We start from the raw sequence: 20,477 nt of genomic DNA on the forward strand, positions 1-20,477 counted from the left end.
GGGTCATTGTAATCCCTTATGTATGGGATAAGTTCACAGGAGTTCAGAGTCTAAGGAAGAGCAGGAAAGGTCTTTATTTCTTCTCATGAAAAGGGAATCCAGTCCCTCCTGTCGCTCAAGCAACATAAGCCAGGGAGTGTCCACATATGGAAGCTTGCAGGCCTCTTTCATAATATTATTGATCCTACATCTAAATTTTGTCTTATCCTGCCATTGGCTGGTCAGACAAACTTAGAAACTTCTTACTAATGCTCCCCAACTGGCACAAAGCAAATTCAATCCTCATTGTCATAATTATTCATAACTAATCTCTGCCCTTTTGGAAATTTAGTTTTCAATTCCTATATACTGTATTAAAAGTTAATGTTTTACAAAACTTCAATATGTATTTCCTCTGACCAGATCTGGAGATATCCAATCAGAAAAAGAACCAGTCCAGTTCTTTTTGAAATTAACTCATTTTCCAAGAATCATAGGTACTATGAAATCCAGATAGTTTTAACTTCCAAGAAAAGAAAAGATAAGGTGAGACAAGAGTGTAATCATGAGGAAGATATTAAATACTTAAGTGAAAAGAAAAAATAGTTGCAAGGGGAATAGAAGAAATAAATAAAAAGAAAAAGTATTCATTTAAGAAATTTAGTTTCAAGGGGCAGCTAGGTGGCGCAGTGGATAAAGCACTGACCTTGGAGTCAGGATACCTGGGTTCAAATCCAGTCTCAAACACTTAATAATTACCTAGCTGTGTGGCCTTGGGCAAGCCACTTAACCCCATTTGCCTTACAACCCCCCCCCCAAAAAAAAGAAATTTCGTTTCAGTAATGAAGAGTATGATGAGAGGCTGTGAGAATAGACTTCCATTGAATTAGTATAAACAAAACTAATCACAGGGACAAAGTGCTGACTTAAAAGAAGAGTATAGGGCAGCTAGGTGGTGCAGTGGATAGAGCACCAGCCCTGAAGTCAGGAGTACCTGGGTTCAAGTTTGACCTCAGACACTTAATAATTACCTAGCTGTGTGGCCTTGGGCAACATTGCCTTGCAAAAAAAAAACTAAAAAAAAAGAAAAAAGGAGTATAAAATTATCTCATAGGAAATAAAAGGAAGAAAACATAATTCTAACAATCATAGTAGATTTAGCAATCCTATAAAATGTTGGAGTATGGCAAAATGAATAAGAAAAGAAATGCATCTTTAAAATAAAGAAACTTTAAGGGAAGTGAGAAACTAGTAAAAATTTAGTATAGATCATGTGGTTCCTCAGAAGTGGGAATTACATTCAAAACAAAAATTCACAATGTCAAGAAAAAGAGTCAGGGAAAGTACTTTAAAAATACTATCAATGGGGGTGGTTAGGTGGCGCAGTGGATAAAGCACTGGCCCTGGAATCAGGAGTACCAGGGTTCAAATCCGGTCTCAGACACTTAATAATTACCTACCTGTGTGGCCTTGGGCAAGCCACATAACCCCGTTTGCTTTACAAAAAAAAAAAAGCCTAAAAAAAAATACTATCAATAGGAAATGTCTGTGTACCAAGTAGCTAAATTATTGATTTCACTCTTACTCTGTATGCAGCAGGCTCTGGGCTGAGCACTGGTAATACAAATATAAGCAAGCACAAATACATTCTCTGAGGACCCTAAAAGAGAGCTGACACGTGGATAGGGTGGAGTTGAAAGGCTAGCCAATTTGGGAATGAGAATGATTGGGGCTAGACTAGGCATTTCCTAAAATGGAAACTGGAGAAAAAGGTGGTCAATGTAGAAGTGTTACCAGTATGAAAAACTTCTGAGGCAAAAGTTAGGAAGTAGTCTGGGAATTCATGAAACCAGCCAGTTTTGATCATAAAGGGGAAGCTTTATCTGGAATTATAAGACATTGATAATAACATTGTAATAGTCAAAAGATCAAAGTATTATTCTCAACCTTAATTAAATAAAAAAGAATCATAGCCTTTGGAAGACATTAGATCTGAAAGACTTAAAGACATCTTTTTTTAAAAATTATTTTTGAGTTTTGTTTTTGCCTTGCAAACTCTTAAAGATTATTCCCAAAAATAAAAGTTAAATTAAAAATAAAAATACAGTCACCTTATCTGAAGTGCAATGTTTTACAACTGTAATACCTTTCCAATCACACTCTTTTTAGAACCCATTTTCTCTCCTTCCCACATCCCCCACCCTAGTGAGAGAATTGTTTTGTGTTTGATTTTTTCCCCCCTTGTAATTTTGGGTTTTTTGGGTTTTTTAGGTTTTTGCAAGACAATGGGGTTAAGTGGCTTGCCCAAGGCCACACAGCTAGGTAATTATTAAGTGTCTGAGGTTGGATTTGAACTCAGGTCCTCCTGACTCCAGGGCCAGTGCTCTATCCACTAAGCCACCTAGCTGCTCCCCCCTTTGTAATTTTGAATCAGTTTCTAATAACTTAGAAATGAGATCTTTGTGGGAGAAACTTCTTATTAAGATTTTTTTTGTAATACTTTCCCTTTCAATTTTAACTTTTATTAGATTTGTGTAACACCTTTTACATTTTATGTATTTTAGATCCATTTTATCTAATGTAATCAGTATCAATGTATTAAAATGATTATTGTTGGTTATATAGTTTTAAGATCTGACACTAAGTCCCTTTCATTTCCATTTCTTTTTAGTTTTCTGAGTTTTTTAATCTTTTTTTTTTTCCTTCTTATGAGTTACTTTACCGTCTTTCTAGTTCTATAAAAAAAATTGATAGTTTTATTGGTTTGGAATTAGATAAGTAAAATAATTTAAGCAACATTGTCATTTTTATTATATTGACTTGGCGTACTTGTGAAAAGTTAATTTTTTCGGTATTTATTTTTCTTTTTTCCCCACTTTATTTATTTATTTTGAATTTTACGATTTTTCCCCCCTAATCTTGCTTCCCTCCCCCCACCCCTTACAGAGGGCAGTCTGTTACTGTTTACAGTGTTTCCATGGTATACATTGATCTAAGTTGAATGTGATGAGACAGAAATCATATCCTTAAGGAAGAAAAATAAAGTATAAGAGTTAGCAAAATTATCTAATAAGATAGCTTTTAATTAAAGGTAATAGTCTTTGGTCTTTGTTCAAACTCCACAATTCTTTCTCTGGATATAGATGATATTCTCCATTGCAGATACCCCGAAATCATACCTGATTGTTGCACTGGTTTTCTGTATTTCTATAAAATTTGTTTGTAGTTGGATTTATATCATTCTTGTAAGTATCTTGTAAAGTAAACTTCCAAGTATCCTATAGTAATTTTAATGGTATTTTGCTGGAGACAGCCAGGTTGTGTAATAGATAGAGTCCTGAGGCTGGAATCAGGAAGATCTCCATTTAAGTCTGGTCTCAGTCACTTAGTTGCTGTTTCATTGCACAAGTCATTTAGCCTCTGTCTGCCTCAGTTCCCTGATTTTTAAAATGGGATTAATAATAGCATTTATCTCTCAGAATGATTTTAAGGATCAACTGAGATAATATTGAGGACTTAGAATCCAGTGCCTGACACATAGTAGGCACTTAATAAATGCTTGTTTTCTTCTCTCCTACACAATCAAATTATGCTACAGAGTGATAATTGTGTCTATTTTCTTATTTCATTTTTCTTGTCTTAATTACTATAACCAGTATGTCTAGTATCAAATAGAAGTGATGACAAAGGACATCTTTGTTTTATCCCTGATTTTATAATTATAGTAGTTCTTGATTATAGTTCTTTTTTATCATTTTAAGGAAAAATTCATTTTTATTCATGTTTTCCAGTATTTTTGAACAAAAATCTTTTCTGCATCTATTGATATAATTATGTTTTTATTGATTTTGTTATTAATATGATTGTTCTTAGTTTTCCTACTTCTAAATAAATTGTATAAGCCTAACCTTGTTATACTGTGTAATCTTTGTGATGTGTTGTTTTAGCCTCTTTGTTAATAATTTCTTTGAAAATTTTGGATTTATATTCATTAGTGATATTAGTTCATCGTTTTCTTTTTCTGGGGCAGCTAGGTGGCACAGTGAGTAGAGCACCAGCCCTGGAGTCAGGAGGACCTGAGTTCAAATACAGTCTCAGAAACTTAATATTTACCTAGTTGTGTGACCTTGGGCAAATCATTTAACCCCAATGCCTTTCAAAAAAAAGGAGTTCTATAGTTTTCCTTTCCTAGTTTGATACTTCTTGCCTTTGATATCAAGACACATATCTGTTATCAGAGAAGTAATCTGGTAGCATATCTTTTTTTGAAATTTTTTTAGAACAATATATGTACTCTTAAAATTATTCTTTGAATGTATTCTGTGAATTATTCTGTGAATTCATCTGATCATAGAGATCTTTGATTTGGAAGTTCATTTGTGACATTTCCCATTTATTCCTCAAAAATTAGTTTGTTTAGATTCTCCATATTTTTGAAGTTGGTGTTATTTGCCTATAGTTAGACAAAATCACTTTTTATATTATTTTTATTTCTTCTTCATTTGTAAATTCTTTTTTTTTTTATTTTTAGGTTTTTGCAAGGCAAATGGGATTAAGTAGCTTGGCCAAGGCCTCACAGCTAGATAATTACTATTAAGTGTCTGAGGTCAGATTTGAACCCAGGACTCCTGACTCCAAGGCCAGTTCTCTATCCACCCCATTTGTTGTAAATTCTTCATTTGAGTTGAATGTTTTTCTCTATCATATTCTTTGTAGTTATATGTATTCTACTCTCTTTTTATTAATTTAGATGAAATTGAAATTCAAGTAAGACCTAGTTTACTTCTTTCCTTCCATGTCTGCAAGTAGCTCTACTTTCAGATTCAAATTAGAAGTCTATATATAAGTTCCTCCATCTTGTTTACCATTTTCCTTAATGCATCCTTCCTCAGTCTTCCTTTTCTGTTTTTTCTTATATTCTCAAAATAACAAAATTTCACATCTTCCATCTCAGTTGACAACCCCTTGTGTGACTTTAGAATTCTTTAACATCTTTCCCTCTTCCTGCATTCATTAGTGTAAACAGTTCATCCTTATGAAGTCTCATCAAATTGTTTACTTGTGGTTACCTTTTGTTTTTCTCTTGATTTCCATATTTATATTTCAGAGTTCCCTTTTTCAACTCTGGTTTTTTTTTCCATCAGGAATATTTCAAATTCCTGTATTTCAGTGAAGGACCACTTTTTTCCCTTTGTTGAAATATACTCTGTTTTGCTGGGTAAATAATTCGTGATTGTAGACTTTTTTGTCTTTATGTTTTCTCCCATAAAGAAATATTATATGTGTAACTGTAGGTTGTCAAGTATTTGATTTCTTTCTTTCTGGCTCTTTATATTTTCCTTTGGATGCTCTGAATTTTAGCAATGACATTCATTCTTAGGAATTTTCATTTGGGCATTTCTTTTAAGGATGTGATCAGGGAATTCTTTTTTATTGTCACAGTTGCCTTTTGTTCTAATATATCTAGGCAATTTTCTTGAGATTTCTTAAAATCTGGTTTGTAACCTCTTTTGACTATGTTTCAAGTAATCTTAGAATCTTAAGAGTATTAGATATCTTTCTTTTTATCTGTTTTCTAGGTTGATTGCTTTTGATAAGTAACATCTTAAATTTTCTTCTGTTTTATCAGTCTCTTGACTTGGTTTTAAGAATTCTTACTGTCTTCTGGAGTTATTTTTGTTTGCTCTATTCCATTTTTTTGACCATTTATTACTACTAAGCAAAGATTTTATGTCTTTAAAGTTTTTGTTAAGCTCCATTTTCCCTTTCTTTTTGACACAGCTCTCATTTTATATATTGTAAGCTTCCTGAGATCAGCAACTGTCTTTTGCCTTTTATTATATCCCCCAATGCTTAGTACAGTGGCTGGTAGCAAGTAGGCTCTTAAATAAATATTTATTTATTAAGTGAAATATTTATTTATTAAGTGAAACAACATATAAGCAGATCTATACAGAATAGATAGGAAATAATTAAGAAGAGGGGAAGTACTTGAATTAAGAGTGTTTAGGGAAATTTTTGTAGGAAGTGGGATTTTAGTTGCAACTTGAAGACAGCCAGAGAGGCAGTGGTTGAAATGGAAGAGGGAGAGAGAGCATTCCAGATATAGAAGAGAATGTTCAGAGCTGAAATATAGTTTTTTTGTTCTGGAATAACTGGGAGGCCTGTGTCACTGGGTTAAATGTTTATGTTTTGAGGAGTGACATGAGGAGAGACTGGAAAGATGTAGGGATTAGGGGGTACCCTTTTCAAGGACTTTGAGTACCAAACAGAAGATTTTATGTTTGCTCCTAGAGGCAGTAAAATTCACTGGCCTTGGTTGGGTGGGGAGATGGGGCTGACATGATTAGATCTTCATTTTAAGGAAATTATTTTAGTAGCTGAATGGTAACTGGATTGGAAAAGGGGAGAAACATGAGGTAAGCAGACCCACTAGAAAAATATTGCAGTAATTACTAAGTGAAATAATGAGGTCCTTCAGTAGAATGCTGGCAGTGTCAGAGAAGAGAAGCAGAAAACAACCTGAATATAGGGTGAAAGATAGTGATGAATCCAGAATAACTCTTAGATTGAAAGCCTGAGGAACTGGTAGAATGATGTTGCCCCTTACAGAAGTAGGAATGGTAGGAGGTGAGGGGAGGGTTTATGGGGAAAATGTAATGAGTTCTAATTTGGACATGCTGAGTTTAAATATCTAGGGGGCAGCTAGGTGGCACAGTAGATAGAGCACTGGCTCTGGAGTTAGTAGGACCTAAGTTCAAATGCAGCCTCAGAGAAATAATTGTCTAGTTGTGTGACCTTGGGCAAGTCACTCAAACTCCACTACCTTAAATTCAAAAAAATAAGTAAATAAATGACATCGATTTGGAGATGCCTGAAAGACATGTGAGATAGAAGCTCAGCAGAGAAATTGGGGTAGTGTGGGTAGATTTAAGAATCATCAACATAGAGTGGTAATTAAATCCATAGGAGATAATAAGATCATCAAGAGAAGAGGGAGAAGAGGACCCAGAACAAAATTCTAAGGGACACTGCAATTTTCTGGATCTTGTAAGAAGACAGAAAGGGAGTCAGCTAAATTGAAAGAAAATGAAAACTAGAGTAATGTCCAAAAACCTAGAGAAAAGAAACAATCAAGGAAAAGAGAGTGATCAATAGTGTCAAAGGCTGTGGAGAGATCAAGGGGAAATCATTATTGGATTTTGCAATTAAGAGATAATTAGGGGGCAGTTAGGTGGCGCAGTAGATAGAGCCACCGGCCTTGGAGTCAGGAGTACCTGGGTTCAAATCCGACCTCAGACACTTAATAATTACCTAGCCATGTGGCTTGGTCAAGCCACTTAACCCCATTACTTTGCAAAATCTAAAAAAAGAGAGAGAGAGATAATTAGTAACTTTGGAGAGAGCAGTTTTGAGGAATGATAAATTTGGAGCCAGATCATAATAGAGTAAAAGAAAGTATAGATAACTGTTATAGATGGGGATCTCTTGCTGTTGAAGCAATTGAAAATTTTTTAAAAATCAGTGTCGGAGCAGAGACTTTTTTCTTCTATCATACATCTTCTAAATGGGAACATTAAAAAACATCTATACCTCTCAGTACCATATGGAACTATTTTTAAAATTAATTGATGTTATAAAACATAGAGAGATTATAGATGTTAAAAAAAGGAACATTAGGAGTGGCTAGGTGGCGTAGTGGATAAAGCACCGGCCCTGGAGTCAGGAGTACCTGGGTTCAAATCCGGTCTCAGACACTTAATAATTACCTAGCCATGTGGCCTTGGACAAACCACTTAACCCCATTTGCCTTGCAAAAACATAAAAACAAAAACAAAAAAGGAACATTAAACATCTCTTACAAATCATAATTTAATAAAAATACTAATATAAAGAACATAAGTTCAAGATACAGACTTAAATGAAAATATATTATTGGTATCCTGAATGAATATGTAAAAAACCCAATAACTATGTAAAAAAGAATTTTAATGATGATGCAACATACCAGAATTTCAGTGATGCAGCTAAAGGAATCCTTAGGAAAAATTAAATCTCTTAAAATTATACTAGCAAAATAGAAGGGAAAAAAAGATTAAAGGACTGAGTATATAATTTTAAGTTAGAACATACAAATAAACAAAATAAAGAAAATTCTATTTAAGAATTAGATAAAGTAGAAAACTAAATATTCAAATAAATTGGTGAGATGAGTTCACTAATCTAGTAACTTGTTATTTTTCTAATTATGTAGATTGCACAATTAATCCATATTTGTCTTTTGTATACAACTTTTGTCTAAGTCTTTATAAGTGTCTTAACAAGGGATCCACTAAATGTGCCCTCCTTACCTTTTTAAACATTTCAGGAGGCATTAGTGCAGTTTACTATTATTCCTTAATCTTGACATATAACCAACTCATCCTTTCTCTGTTACTTAATTCCCTAATGACATTCTTTACTCCTGTACTTCTTTGATGTTCTCTATTTTCTATATGTTGTAGCCTGCTTTCATTCACCGTCCTCCCATTTCTCATTGAATAATACTTATATTTATTTTTTCCGACTATTGTTTTTCCTGACTTCACAAGGTGCCAATTATTAACTTAACCTATAAAATTATTTAAACTTTCTATCAAAGATCTTGATTTTTCTTGCATTTTTTCCTGTGTTAATAATTTTGGAAACAAAGATTCTTCTACAAATTTCAAACCCAGATTTGGTATGTAGGCACACGTGTGTGTGCATGTGTGTGTGTGTGTGTGTGTGTACTAACCTGTTACTGATGTTATTTAATTAAAAATTTATTCATTTCAGTTTTGTGAAATTGTCTCCAGGGACTTGGAGAAATAAGCAGTTTTTTTTTCTTTTTGCTCTCTCTACCAAGGCAATCCAACAATTGTACTTATTCTAAAAGGTTCACATTCAGAAATTTTGGCAATTAACTTGTCATGAATGTTGCATTAAGAAAAGAGGATTTATTAACCATCTATAATATAGTTCCTTGTCCTATCATACTGTGCAGTTTGTGAAATGTCAGTTAATTGAGGCATAAACACAGTGTAGTAATTCCATTAGGTTACTTTATTATTCAAATACTTTTTGATGAAAAGATAAATTTGTTGCTTTGTACTTGGGATAATCTGAATAACTAGTCACAGTATTATTACTTGATATCTTTTTTCCTACATTTTGTAGTATAATAGAATGCATCCACATCAACATTTATTATCTGCTCTGTCTATGTAGGACATTACTCTAGACTAAGAATCAGTCAGTCAATAGTTTTGAATCACTTACTATGCTGTGCTGGGAATGCCCTTAAGCAGTTCACAATATAATGAGAAAGATAGCAAGCAAACATAGGATAAATAGGGAATAATTAAGAAAAGAAAATCCTTAGAGTTAAGAGAGGTTGAGAAAGGCTTCATAGGATTGAAGGATGAAGATAAAATTTTAGTTGGAACCTAAAGGAGTAGGTTTGGCAAAGATGAGGAATGAGGTCATGAGGAATGGCCAGAGAAAGTTCCCAAAATTTGAGTGATAAAGTCTCTTGACATTGAATAGCAAGGAGACCAGTCTCTAGATTGAAAAATATGTAGTAGGGGGAAATGTGAGAAAGTTGGGTAGATTAGGAAGGGTTTTGAACATTAAACAAAAGGATATTGTATTTGATCTGAACTCAGTAGAGCCACTGGCTGAGTAAAGGGAAAGAATGATGACATGATTAGGCTTGCATTTTAGGTAAATTACTTTGGTGGCTAAATGGAGGATGGATTTGAGTGGGGAGAGATTTGAGGCAAAAAGACTCAATAGCAGGTTATTGCAGTATTCCAGTTGAAAGATGATAAGAGCTTGCAGCATAGTGGTATTTTAAAATAGGGGCTTTTCTTCTAGATGTAAACATATAAAGGATCATTCATGACACTGACTCTCTTATGCTGACTACCAAATGAAAAGTAATAGAATCCAGAATAATAGAAAAAAAAACAATGATTGGAATGAAGACTTCATAAAATAAATAGGACTTGCACCAGTTGGGGAAGAGGAGAGAAGGTGTTCCACATAGAAAGAACATACATGATGTGTTTGGGGAACAATTAACTGACTGAGTTGACTGAACTGTACAGAGGAGAAAATTAGTTGGGGAATGAGAACCAGGTCATGCAGGACTTAAAATGTCAGACTCAAGAATTTGGATAGGTTTTTTTTTAAGTAACATCAACACTCCAGTCCATTCTACACACTGCTGCAAAAGCAATTTTCATTAGTATAGATGTGACCATGAAATTCTGCTCCTCAGTCAACTTCTGTAACAATAAACTCTCCTGACTGTTAAAACCTTTTACAATTTTTCTGCCTTTGGTGTACATTTTGTTCCCTCCCCCTGTGATCAGGCAAACTGGTCTGTCTCTTCTTTACCCTGGCTGTGCTTCATGCTTATGGTTTCTTCTTCTTCCCCTGGGCCTTCTAGATTTCCTCTCTTGCTTTAGAGACAGTTTAACTATCATCTACTTACAAGAAGTCTTTTCTGGTCTACCTCCCCCTCTTCTAGTGTCTCTCCAAACTTCCTTGTATTTAACTACTTTATGTATATTTATATTTATTTGTTCACTTTGAAATTATACTTTGTGTGTATGAAATTGTTTCTCCCTTTAGAACATCATCTCCTGTTAGTAGAGATTGTTGAATTCTTTCTACCTATATCACCAATTCTTGGACAGTAGGCATATAATAAATCCTTGTTTGATTGTAGTGCTTTACATTTTACAAAGCTCTTCCCCATAACTCTGTTAGATAAATAATGCAAGCCCCCATTTTACAGGTTTTTAAAAAAAACTTAATTACCAGAAAGGTCAAATGTTGTACAGCCATTTAGTGCAGAGTAAAGCCAGCAAGCATAGAATTTTTTTGGGGGGGGGGGTATATGCGTAAGTGTGTGTTTTGTTGTTGTTTGTTTTTATTAAGGTTTCAAATGAATTAAAAATAACTTTTCAGCAGGGGGATTCCCTCAAAAGGGGCTTGTAACAGAATCATTCCCTATTTTTTTAAAATAAACACAGGATATCAGGGTGAAACCAGGATGTTCATTATCACCATTATTATTCAATATAGTTTTAGAAATATTAGCTCCAGCAATAAGAGAAAAAAAAAGAAATTGAAGGAATCAGAATTGGCAATGAGAAAGGAAAGCTTTCACTCTTTGCAGATAATGATGGTGTACTTAGAGAAACTGAGAAAATCATCTAAAAAAACTCCTTGAAACAGTTAACAAATTCAGTGAAGTAGCAGGATATAAAATAAACCCACATAAATCATTGGCATTTCTATATATGAACAACAAAGTCCCAAGAGCAAGAGATAGAAAGAGAAATTCCATTTAAAGTAATTGTAGACTACATTAAATACTTGGGAATCTACTTCGCAAGACAAACCCAGAAACTATATGAACACATTATAAAGCACTTCTCACCCGAATAATAATCAGATCTAAATAATTGGAAAAATGTTAATTGCTAGTGGTTAGGTTGAGCTAATATAATAAAAATGACAATTCTGCCCAAATTAAATTACTTATTCAGTGTCATACCAATCAAACTGCCAAATAATTATTTTAACAAGTTAGGAAAAAATCTGGAGCAACAAAAAGTCAAGAATAGTAAGAGAACAGATTTAAAAAAAAATGTAAAGGAAGGTAGCCTAGCTCTACCAGATATAAAACTATACTATAAAGCGGCAGTCATTAAAACTATCTTAACTACTGGTTAAGAAATAGAGTAATGAATCAGTGGATCAGGATAGGTTCAAAAGAAACTGTAGTAAATGACTACAGTAAATCTATTGTTTGACAAACCCAAAGACATTAGCTTCTGGGATAAGAACTCAATATTTGACATAAATTGTTAGGAAAACTGGAAAATAGTATGGTAAAAACTAGGCATTGACCCACATCTCATACCTTATACCAAAATAAGGTCAAAATGGGTACAGGATTTAGACATAAAGGATGACACCATAGATAAATTAATAGACCAAGAAATTTTTATCTGATCTACGGAAAGAGAATAAGTTTATGGACAAACAAAAAATAAAGTACATTATAAATTGCAAAATGAATTATTTTGACTATATTAAATTGTAAAGTTTCTGAATTAATAAAATCCATACTGCCAAAATTAGAAGGAAAACAGAAAGCTGAGAAGCAATCTGATAAAGGTCTCATTTCTAAAATATTTAGAGAAAACTGTATTAAATTTATAAGGTTGCAAGTCATTCCCCAACTGATAAATGGTCAAAGGATATGAATAGACAATTTTCAAATAAAAAATTAAAGCTATATAATCATATAAAAATGCTCCAAATCATTTTTGATTAGAGAATTGCAAATTAAAACAACTTTGAGACATCACCTCACTCTATCAAATTGGCTAAATAACAAAAAGGGAAAATGGGCAGTGTTGGAGAGATTGTGGGAGGATTGGGACATTAATGCATTACTGGTAGAGTTATGAACTGATCCAACCATTCTGGAGAACAATATGGAACTATGCCCAAAAAGCAGTAAAATTGTTCACTTAATCTTTGACCCAGCCATTCCAATCAATTCTAGGCCTATATCCAGAAGAAATCATAAAAAATGGGGAAAAGTCCCACTATTCATAGCAGCTCTTTTTGTAGTGGCAAAGAATTAGAAACTGAAGGAATGCCCATCAATTGGGGAATGGTTTAACAAGTTATAGAGCATGAATCTTATGAAATATTATTGTTCTGTAAGAAATCATAAATGGTTGGACTCTAGAGAAGCATGAAATGAATTACAGGATCTAATGCTGAACAAAGGGAGCAGAACCAAGAGAACAATGTCCATGTTAATAACAACATTATGAGATGGTAGCAGCTGCTCTCAGCAGTTCAGGGAGCAAAGACAGCTCTATTAGACCAGCTTGAGCAATGATATTCCCATCCAGAGGAAGAAAAACAAAACAAAACAAACAAAAAAATTCCTTCAGAATCTGATGAACCCTACATTCACAATTTAAAAAATATCTCTTCTGTATTTCTTTCCCTTAATCATAATTCCCCATACCAAAAAATTGACTAATCTGTAAATATGCCTAATACACATATGTATGTAAAATTTTAATCTGACTGTTCGCCACTGAGGGGAGAGGAGGGTGGAAGGAAATTTTATAATTTAAAAATATACATAGGCATATGGACAAATATTAAAAACTTTCATAACATATATTTGGAAAAATAAGACATCTATAAAAAATGTTTAAGAGAACAGAGGATATTGTTGTACATAATATATTCACATAGCTGCTATTTCTTTTGAGTAATGTCAAAAAATTTTGAATAGACAGCATGTTTTTGATAGTTAAAAATTGCTGTACTTCAAATATGGTACATTGAACAATCATTTAACCTTCATAGGCTTTGAATTTCTCATCAGAAAATAAGGGATCTTAGAGTTATAAAAGATCCCCTTCATTTCTAGTAGTCTCTGGTTCTATAATTATTTTCCTTTGACAGATGAATTTTGTCCTTTAATGCTTTGAAAAAGTACTTGATTTGGAGCCAAAACCTGGGGTGTTTTTTTTTTTCAGCTTTGCCATTTAATACCTTCCATAAGTCATCCAGCATTTTTGGGACTTAATTTCCTCAATTATAAATTGAAGTTGGAAGTTGACCTTCCGGCTCCCTCCTAAAGTTATAATTCTATGAAAGATATGTCATAATAATGGGATTTACTTAATGTTAAGGACATCAAAATCACTGCTTTAATAATAAACCAGTTTTTTTCATCATTGAAAATAAATGAAAATTTTTTTCTTGCATTTATCAGTTTTCTGTTATTCCAACAGTTATTACTAGTGAGGTAGGTTTTTGGAATTTTGTTTACTCTTGCCAGTGTTATTATTTTTTTAGGTGTTTTTTTTTTTGCAAGGCAAATGGGGTTAAGCGACTTGCCCAAGGCCACACAGCTAGGTGTCTGAGGTTGGATTTGAACTCAGGTACTCCTGACTCCAGGGCTGGTGCTCTAACCATTTTGCCACCCAGCCACCCCTTATTATTTTTGAAGTACCTATAATATCTGTCTTTACAAATAAAGGTACATTCTCTAAATTTTTTGAAAGTTAGATTTTCTTTTGTAAACTATAATAGAGAAGGTACTTGTATTGTCCAGAGGCATACTGAGTAAGAGGAAAAGGAAGACCCTCAAGAATAGAAAGGTATAGTTGAATTTGAAGGATCAGAATATCATATTAATGTCTTAGTTCTACTACTTAATAGCTCTGTGACCATTGGGGAGTGACTTTGTCTCTGTAGTCAGAAATTTGTTTTAGCTATAGAATTAGGGGATTAGAGTATATTCTCTAAAACTGAAATAAGAACTTTAACAATAGAAACTTAATTTTTTGTGTGAAAACTGAAATTTTTTCTTTGACTACTTGACTATTGGGAAAATATTTAAATCGTCTATGACATTTTTGTTATTCAATGAGTCATTTAACTACATTGATTTTTAAGAGTTTAACAATTAATATATTTCAACATAGTTGATACCTTGTTAGCAGAGTTTAAAATAATGTCCAGTCAGCTTATATTTATTAATCATTTAATTTCTTGTCGAAGTACATATATATATATATATATATATATATATATACATATACACACACACACACACATGCACATATATATCTTTAGTAATTTGAATGCATGCTTCATACTAGTTTACAATTAAGAAAAATTGAAGGAATAAATCTTTCTAAATCGAAGAAGTCTATCAATGTTTAAATTATTTTGACCTATTGTGTGGTTTTTCTCCCAGCTCTGTCAAAACTTAACTGAAACATTTTCAAATATCATCTGTTATAACAACTGGATTTTAGAGACAGTATTCCCTGCATATTGAAAAATAAGTTATCATTATTAACCATAAAGCATAGATTAATATTAATTTGCTTTAATGGCTATTCTCATGATTAAATATCTCCTTTATCTTTAACTAAATTAGGAACATTTTCTGTCCTTGTTCTTCACTGAGCGAGCCTATTATGCTTAGCTTCCTAGGCATTGAAAAAACTAAAGCTGTCTTGTGTCCCTTAGGCCTCGCCTGGCCTTGTCAACAGATTACAGCATTCCACTTCTTAGGGCCAGCTACACAGGAGAAACTTTTTACTATTATGCTATTGGGTAATGATAAAGAAGACAGAAAATATCTTTTTATGGTAGTTGGGTCCTCCAAGCAATAGTTAGTGTTTTGGTGATAAGGAAACAAATTGGATATCAGACATTAGGACATTAACTTGTTATCTTCAATAGTGAACCAAGCTCTTGAGTTCTCTGGCAATGACAAGAACTTCATCTGTGGTGAAGATTTCCAGAAACTTGAGTTGTAGATACTACATTATTTTTCTTCCTCCTAAGTAAGAACAGAGTTAACCCTACCTTGTTGGAATAAAAATGATGTAATTTTATTGAAGAAATGCTGTAATATTATAACTGTGTTATATCACATATAGGTGTTTTTGTAAATTCAAAGACATTTTATCAATTGTTAAAATTTCCTGCATATATATTATAATGCAAGATGTGGGATTCAGCTTCCACATTATTTATGTTTGTAATGATTTTTTTTAGTATTCTCAAAAAGAACAATAAATATAATTCTTAAGTGAAAAACAATGAAGAACATCTAAAGAATTCAGACTTACATAAAAAACAATTTCTTTTCCACTAACATAAAATGAATAAATTAGAAAATGCAGTATAATTTAAACAAATATTGTCTCCAGATTTATATTTTTAGTAATTTATTCAATTAATAATTTATGAGAATAAATATTTTGGCATAGAATCTGTCTTCAAGGTGCTGTTGTGTTTTGTTTATAGCTCTATATAAGTTAGTTATAAGATTTGATTTTGAACCAGTATATTAAGTGTTAACATTTTTCTTGCTGATATCAGTATGCAGAGAACTGGCAAGCAGAACTTGCTAAGAAGAGTAGAGAGGTTAACTGTCTCCGTCCTTCACTGTCCTAAACAACAGGTCCTTTTATGGCAAAGACCAAATAAATGTTCACATGATTGGTTAGACCAGGAGAGCTTAGTGTAATGACAGGTGTTGGAAAAACAGGTGTAGCATTTGCCATGTGCTGATTTAGTGATTACATTTTAGCTCTGTGTGTGGGATGATACATAGCATATGCCAAGTAATTTGAGAAGAAATTATGTCTATACTGATGATGAATTATGAAATCAAATAAACAGTTTCCCTTTAATAGTTGAAATACTAAGTAAAAAATTTCCAGAATTTAATGCTCATATTCCTGTCTCTTTCAAAGTAAAAATTATCAAGGAAAGCATCATCATGATGATGTATTTAAGAGATGGTTTCAACTACTTTCATTATTCTCTTTAAAATCATGATTAAAATAAATAATAGAATAATTAATTAAAAAGCTTAGGTTAGGGGTAACTAGGTAGTTCAATGGATGGAGCACCAGCAGTAGTCAGGAGCACTTGAGTTCAAATCCAGCCTCAGACACTTAATAACTGCCTAGTTGTATGGCCTTGGGCAAGTCACTCTTAACCCAGTTGCCATAAATAAATATTTTTTTAAAAAGCTTAAATTAGCTTGACCAAATATTTATTCAGTGTCAAAACAAATTCTATTACACAATTCTTGAAAAATGCTTCTTAAATGCTTCTGGATATTCCCTCCCTGTGTTCGGGATAAAATGTAAGTCTCAGAGCCACATAAATTGTTTAACCAAGTAATTCTACCAAAAAATTAACTAACTGGTCTAGAAAATCAGAGAGACCTCTTAGAAGAAAAAGAGTAAAAAAAAAAAATTCCATTTATTCTCTCTTTAAAAAAATCTAATAAGTCATTTAAAAGTATTTATTTTGAAGTCAATATTTAGTGCTCCAAGGTGACAGTATGTCACTAGGGATACTGAGTTACATTCAGTAAACAGGAATTACAGTCCACTGGGCAAGCCATTAGCACTATCAAAGCATTTGAAGAAGTTATATAAAAAGAGTTATAAAAACAAATAGTGGTGGTTTTGAGTGATTTTTTTTTTACAAATTTTATGTGCAGTATTTTTCATCACTTGAATATGAAGTTAGTTGATATATTCATACATTTTTATTCAGTGTCACTTTAAAAAAATTTTTAGAATTTAAAATTAAGAATAGAATTAATGAACTAGCATGTTATTTTGTTGTTGTTGAAAAAGAAGTGATTGAATAATCTATGTTATTTTCAAAAATCAAGTCATTTAATCAATAAGCTTATATTAAGATCTTACTATGTATAAGGTACTGTGCTAAGTAAAGGAAATACCAAGAAAGGCAAAAATATGGCATCAAATACTACCTTCCAGTTACATTCTGAGTAAGACAATGTGCAAAAAACTAGGTGCATACATACATACACACAGTGTAAGTGAAAGACTATTAATATATGTACACACACACATATATCCTTCCCTTTACATTGTCTCCATTTACATATATATATATATATTTGTATGTATATACATACACATACACAATGTAAATGGAAAATAAGCAGAACAAAATAAGTTGGGGGGGGGGGGGAGACAACCTGGAAAGATTACCTGAAATTAGTAGAATTTAAACTAAGTCTTTAGAGAAGACGTAATGATCAGGAGAAAATGGATTCCAGGGATGAGGACAAGCCAGTTAAAAATTACAGAAACAGGGGTGGCTAGGTGGTGCAGTGAATAGAGCACCGGCCCTAGAGTCAGGTGTACCTGAGTTCAAATCCGGTTTCAGACACTTAATAATTACCTAGCTGTGTGGCCTTCGTCAAGCCACTTAACCTCGTTTGCCTTGCAAAAAAAAAAAATCCTAAAAGAAAATTACAGAAACAGGAGGTGAAGTATTTTGTGTGGAAATGAAAATAGTCTGATATGTATAGGGGACTTAATTATAAAAAGAATTGCAATGGTTGAGAAAAACAAGAGTGACAAGTCTTTTTAAAAGACCTTTTTTTATTTCCATTTTTGCTCTACAAATTCCTTTTCATTCAACTGTCATGGTAATAAAGTTGATTAGGGTCCATCATAAAACAGTAGAAACTGCCAAAGCCATATGTGATTGTAGTATTCACTAAGTATTTAGAAAAGGAAGAAACTAATTTATATATGAATATTCTTTCTACTTTACTGTAAAATAGCTTATCTTGAGTATTCACTGTACTAAGTTATCTTGAGTATTCTTAATGAATTTGTTCTTTTTTTAAAAAAAAATTAGAGCACATTTATGATCACTTTCAGTGGCTCAATGTAGTTCAGTTCAGTCTGTGCTCTCTTAATAAACAAAAAAAAATCATGGCAAGTTAGTATTATTTTTGTGTGAATTTTCCAATTGTATTTCAGACATTAAGAAAGAAAGGCCTTAATGGTTGTGAGAGCCCTGATGCTGACGATTACTTTGAGCACAGTCCACTCTCGGAGGACAGATTCAGCAAACTAAATGAAGATAGTGATTTTATTTTCAAGCGAGGCCCTGTAAGTACTTTCATTTACCTTTACTTTTTATTTGTTGATCCTTTTTATTAACTTCATTATTTAGGCTCTGAACAAGAAGGAACACAGAGGGTGCGACAGCCCAGACCCTGATACTTCATATGTGCTAACTCCACATACAGAAGAAAAATATAAAAAAATAAATGAGGAATTTGATAATATGATGCGGAATCATAAAATCGCAGTGAGTACTAAAGTATGGTTTGTGCTTTTATCTTGTGCATGAAGATATTCACAAATATAGTTTATTATTTTAGTATTCAACTCTAAACATGATAGTACAAAGTCATTTATTAAGGAGCAGATATTCCATTTCATTTTTAATTCTATGCCAGTTCATATCATTGGACTCTGAAGAATATAAAAATAAATGACACATCCTCAACTCTCATGAAGTCCCTGTTGAGGAACAGGGTAGGGGGAGAATAGTTAATTTTATGGATGTTTGTTTGGGATACTGAATGTTCATCTTTTTTTAGAAAAGAGGGTCCTAATTTTCATTTTGATTGATTGATTTTTTTTATTTAAAATTGTTAAATGTTTTAAAATGCTTCTTTGAATAGTACTTAACCTAATTTCTTAAAGTAGAAAAGGTAAAACTGAAATTCTTTCCTTTTCTAGTTCCTCACTGTCCTTAAGTAGATGCTGGCAATTTCAGATCTGGTATCTAGATTCAGCCTAAAATGCAACCTTTTTTTAATTATTTAAAGGTAATGTTTAGATGCTTTAATAGTAAACTTGTCTTCCTTTGTAAAAATTTTCTAATCCTTACATTTACCATATTTGGTAGCATTTTCCACCAGTTTTTTTAAAAATACCTAACCAGTGCTGAATCTATAATCCTTTGCTATTATGTTGACAGATTGGCATTATTGTGGTTTATAAAAATAGACTTTTTCAGAACAAATTTTGAAGGAATATTCTTTTTGGGTTGGCCATATGACTTTTAAGGTTCCTTCTACCTCTAAATCTATGATCTCATGATTTTTATTAGAACTACTGGTGTGGGGGCAGCTTGGTGGCACAGTGGATAGAGTACCGGTCCTGGAGTCAGAAGGACCTAAGTACAAATCCGGTCTCAGACACTTAATAATTGCCTCGCTGTGTAACCTTGGGCAAGTCATTTATAACCCCATTGCCTTAAAAAAAATAAAAAAATTTTAAAAAATAGAACTACTCATGTGCAAGTGTGTGGTAATAATGAAAAGATATTTTCTTTAGATTCATGCTTCTGGCAGAGCCTAGCCTTCTGCTCCACTATCAAGATTTTATTGGAATAGTTTTTCCAAGCACAGAACCAGTACTTTTTCTCTAAGGTGTTTTCTGTAAGCTTAATGTCTAATTTCCCTTAAACATACAAAAATAAGCATCATGATTAGCATTGGTTTGAGTAAACTGATACTACGGTAAGAATACATCTATACAATATAACAGAGAACAAGACTACCTACCTCACAGGGTTGTTGTGAGGATTAGTAAATTGATGTTGAGCTTCTGTTGTACTGCAAAAATAAAGTTTCATTTAAAAAAAGTAATCATCAGATCTATTACTTTCTACTTATTGTTCACTTAATATAATTCTACAACTGATATGTTTTGGTCTAAATTCTTTGCATTCTATCAATTTTCTTAATTTACATTGATTTGCTGATAAGGGAAGCAAAGCTATTTCTTCTCAAAATTGAGATACAGATATACTCTTACTTTCTAATAATTAAAAAAGTATTTTTAAAGTATCTTTAGAAGTAAAATTTAAGAAATAAAGAGAAAGATCTGTCTAAAAAAGGAAGAATTGGGATGTCTAGGTAGCGCAGTGGATAGAACACTGGCCCTGAAGCCAGGAGGACCTGAATTCAAATTTGGCTTCAAACACTTGGCAAACCACTTAACCCCAATTGCCTTGCAAAAAAAGGAAAAAAAAAAAAC

The 20,477-nt window shown here is 32.7% G+C and overlaps 1 protein-coding gene across 19 annotated transcripts in view; it reads left to right on the forward strand.

Annotated features, from left to right (window-relative positions):
- The window catches only part of MEF2A (myocyte enhancer factor 2A), a 239,096-nt gene that overhangs the window by 155,266 nt on the left and 63,353 nt on the right, over nt 1-20,477 (forward strand). For 10 of the 19 annotated variants that reach the window (XM_074234192.1, XM_074234195.1, XM_074234202.1 and 7 more), the window contains one exon: nt 18,598-18,747. In XM_074234192.1, the coding sequence (XP_074090293.1) occupies nt 18,598-18,747 (150 nt within the window). Of the gene's footprint in view, nt 1-18,401; nt 18,534-18,597; nt 18,748-20,477 lie in introns of all 19 variants that reach the window. The other 9 variants (XM_074234194.1, XM_074234197.1, XM_074234206.1 and 6 more) reach the window with 2 other exon arrangements.

The sequence above is a fragment of the Macrotis lagotis genome, chromosome 4 (assembly GCF_037893015.1).
Source record: "Macrotis lagotis isolate mMagLag1 chromosome 4, bilby.v1.9.chrom.fasta, whole genome shotgun sequence".
In the NCBI taxonomy this organism is placed as follows: Eukaryota; Metazoa; Chordata; class Mammalia; order Peramelemorphia; family Peramelidae; genus Macrotis; species Macrotis lagotis.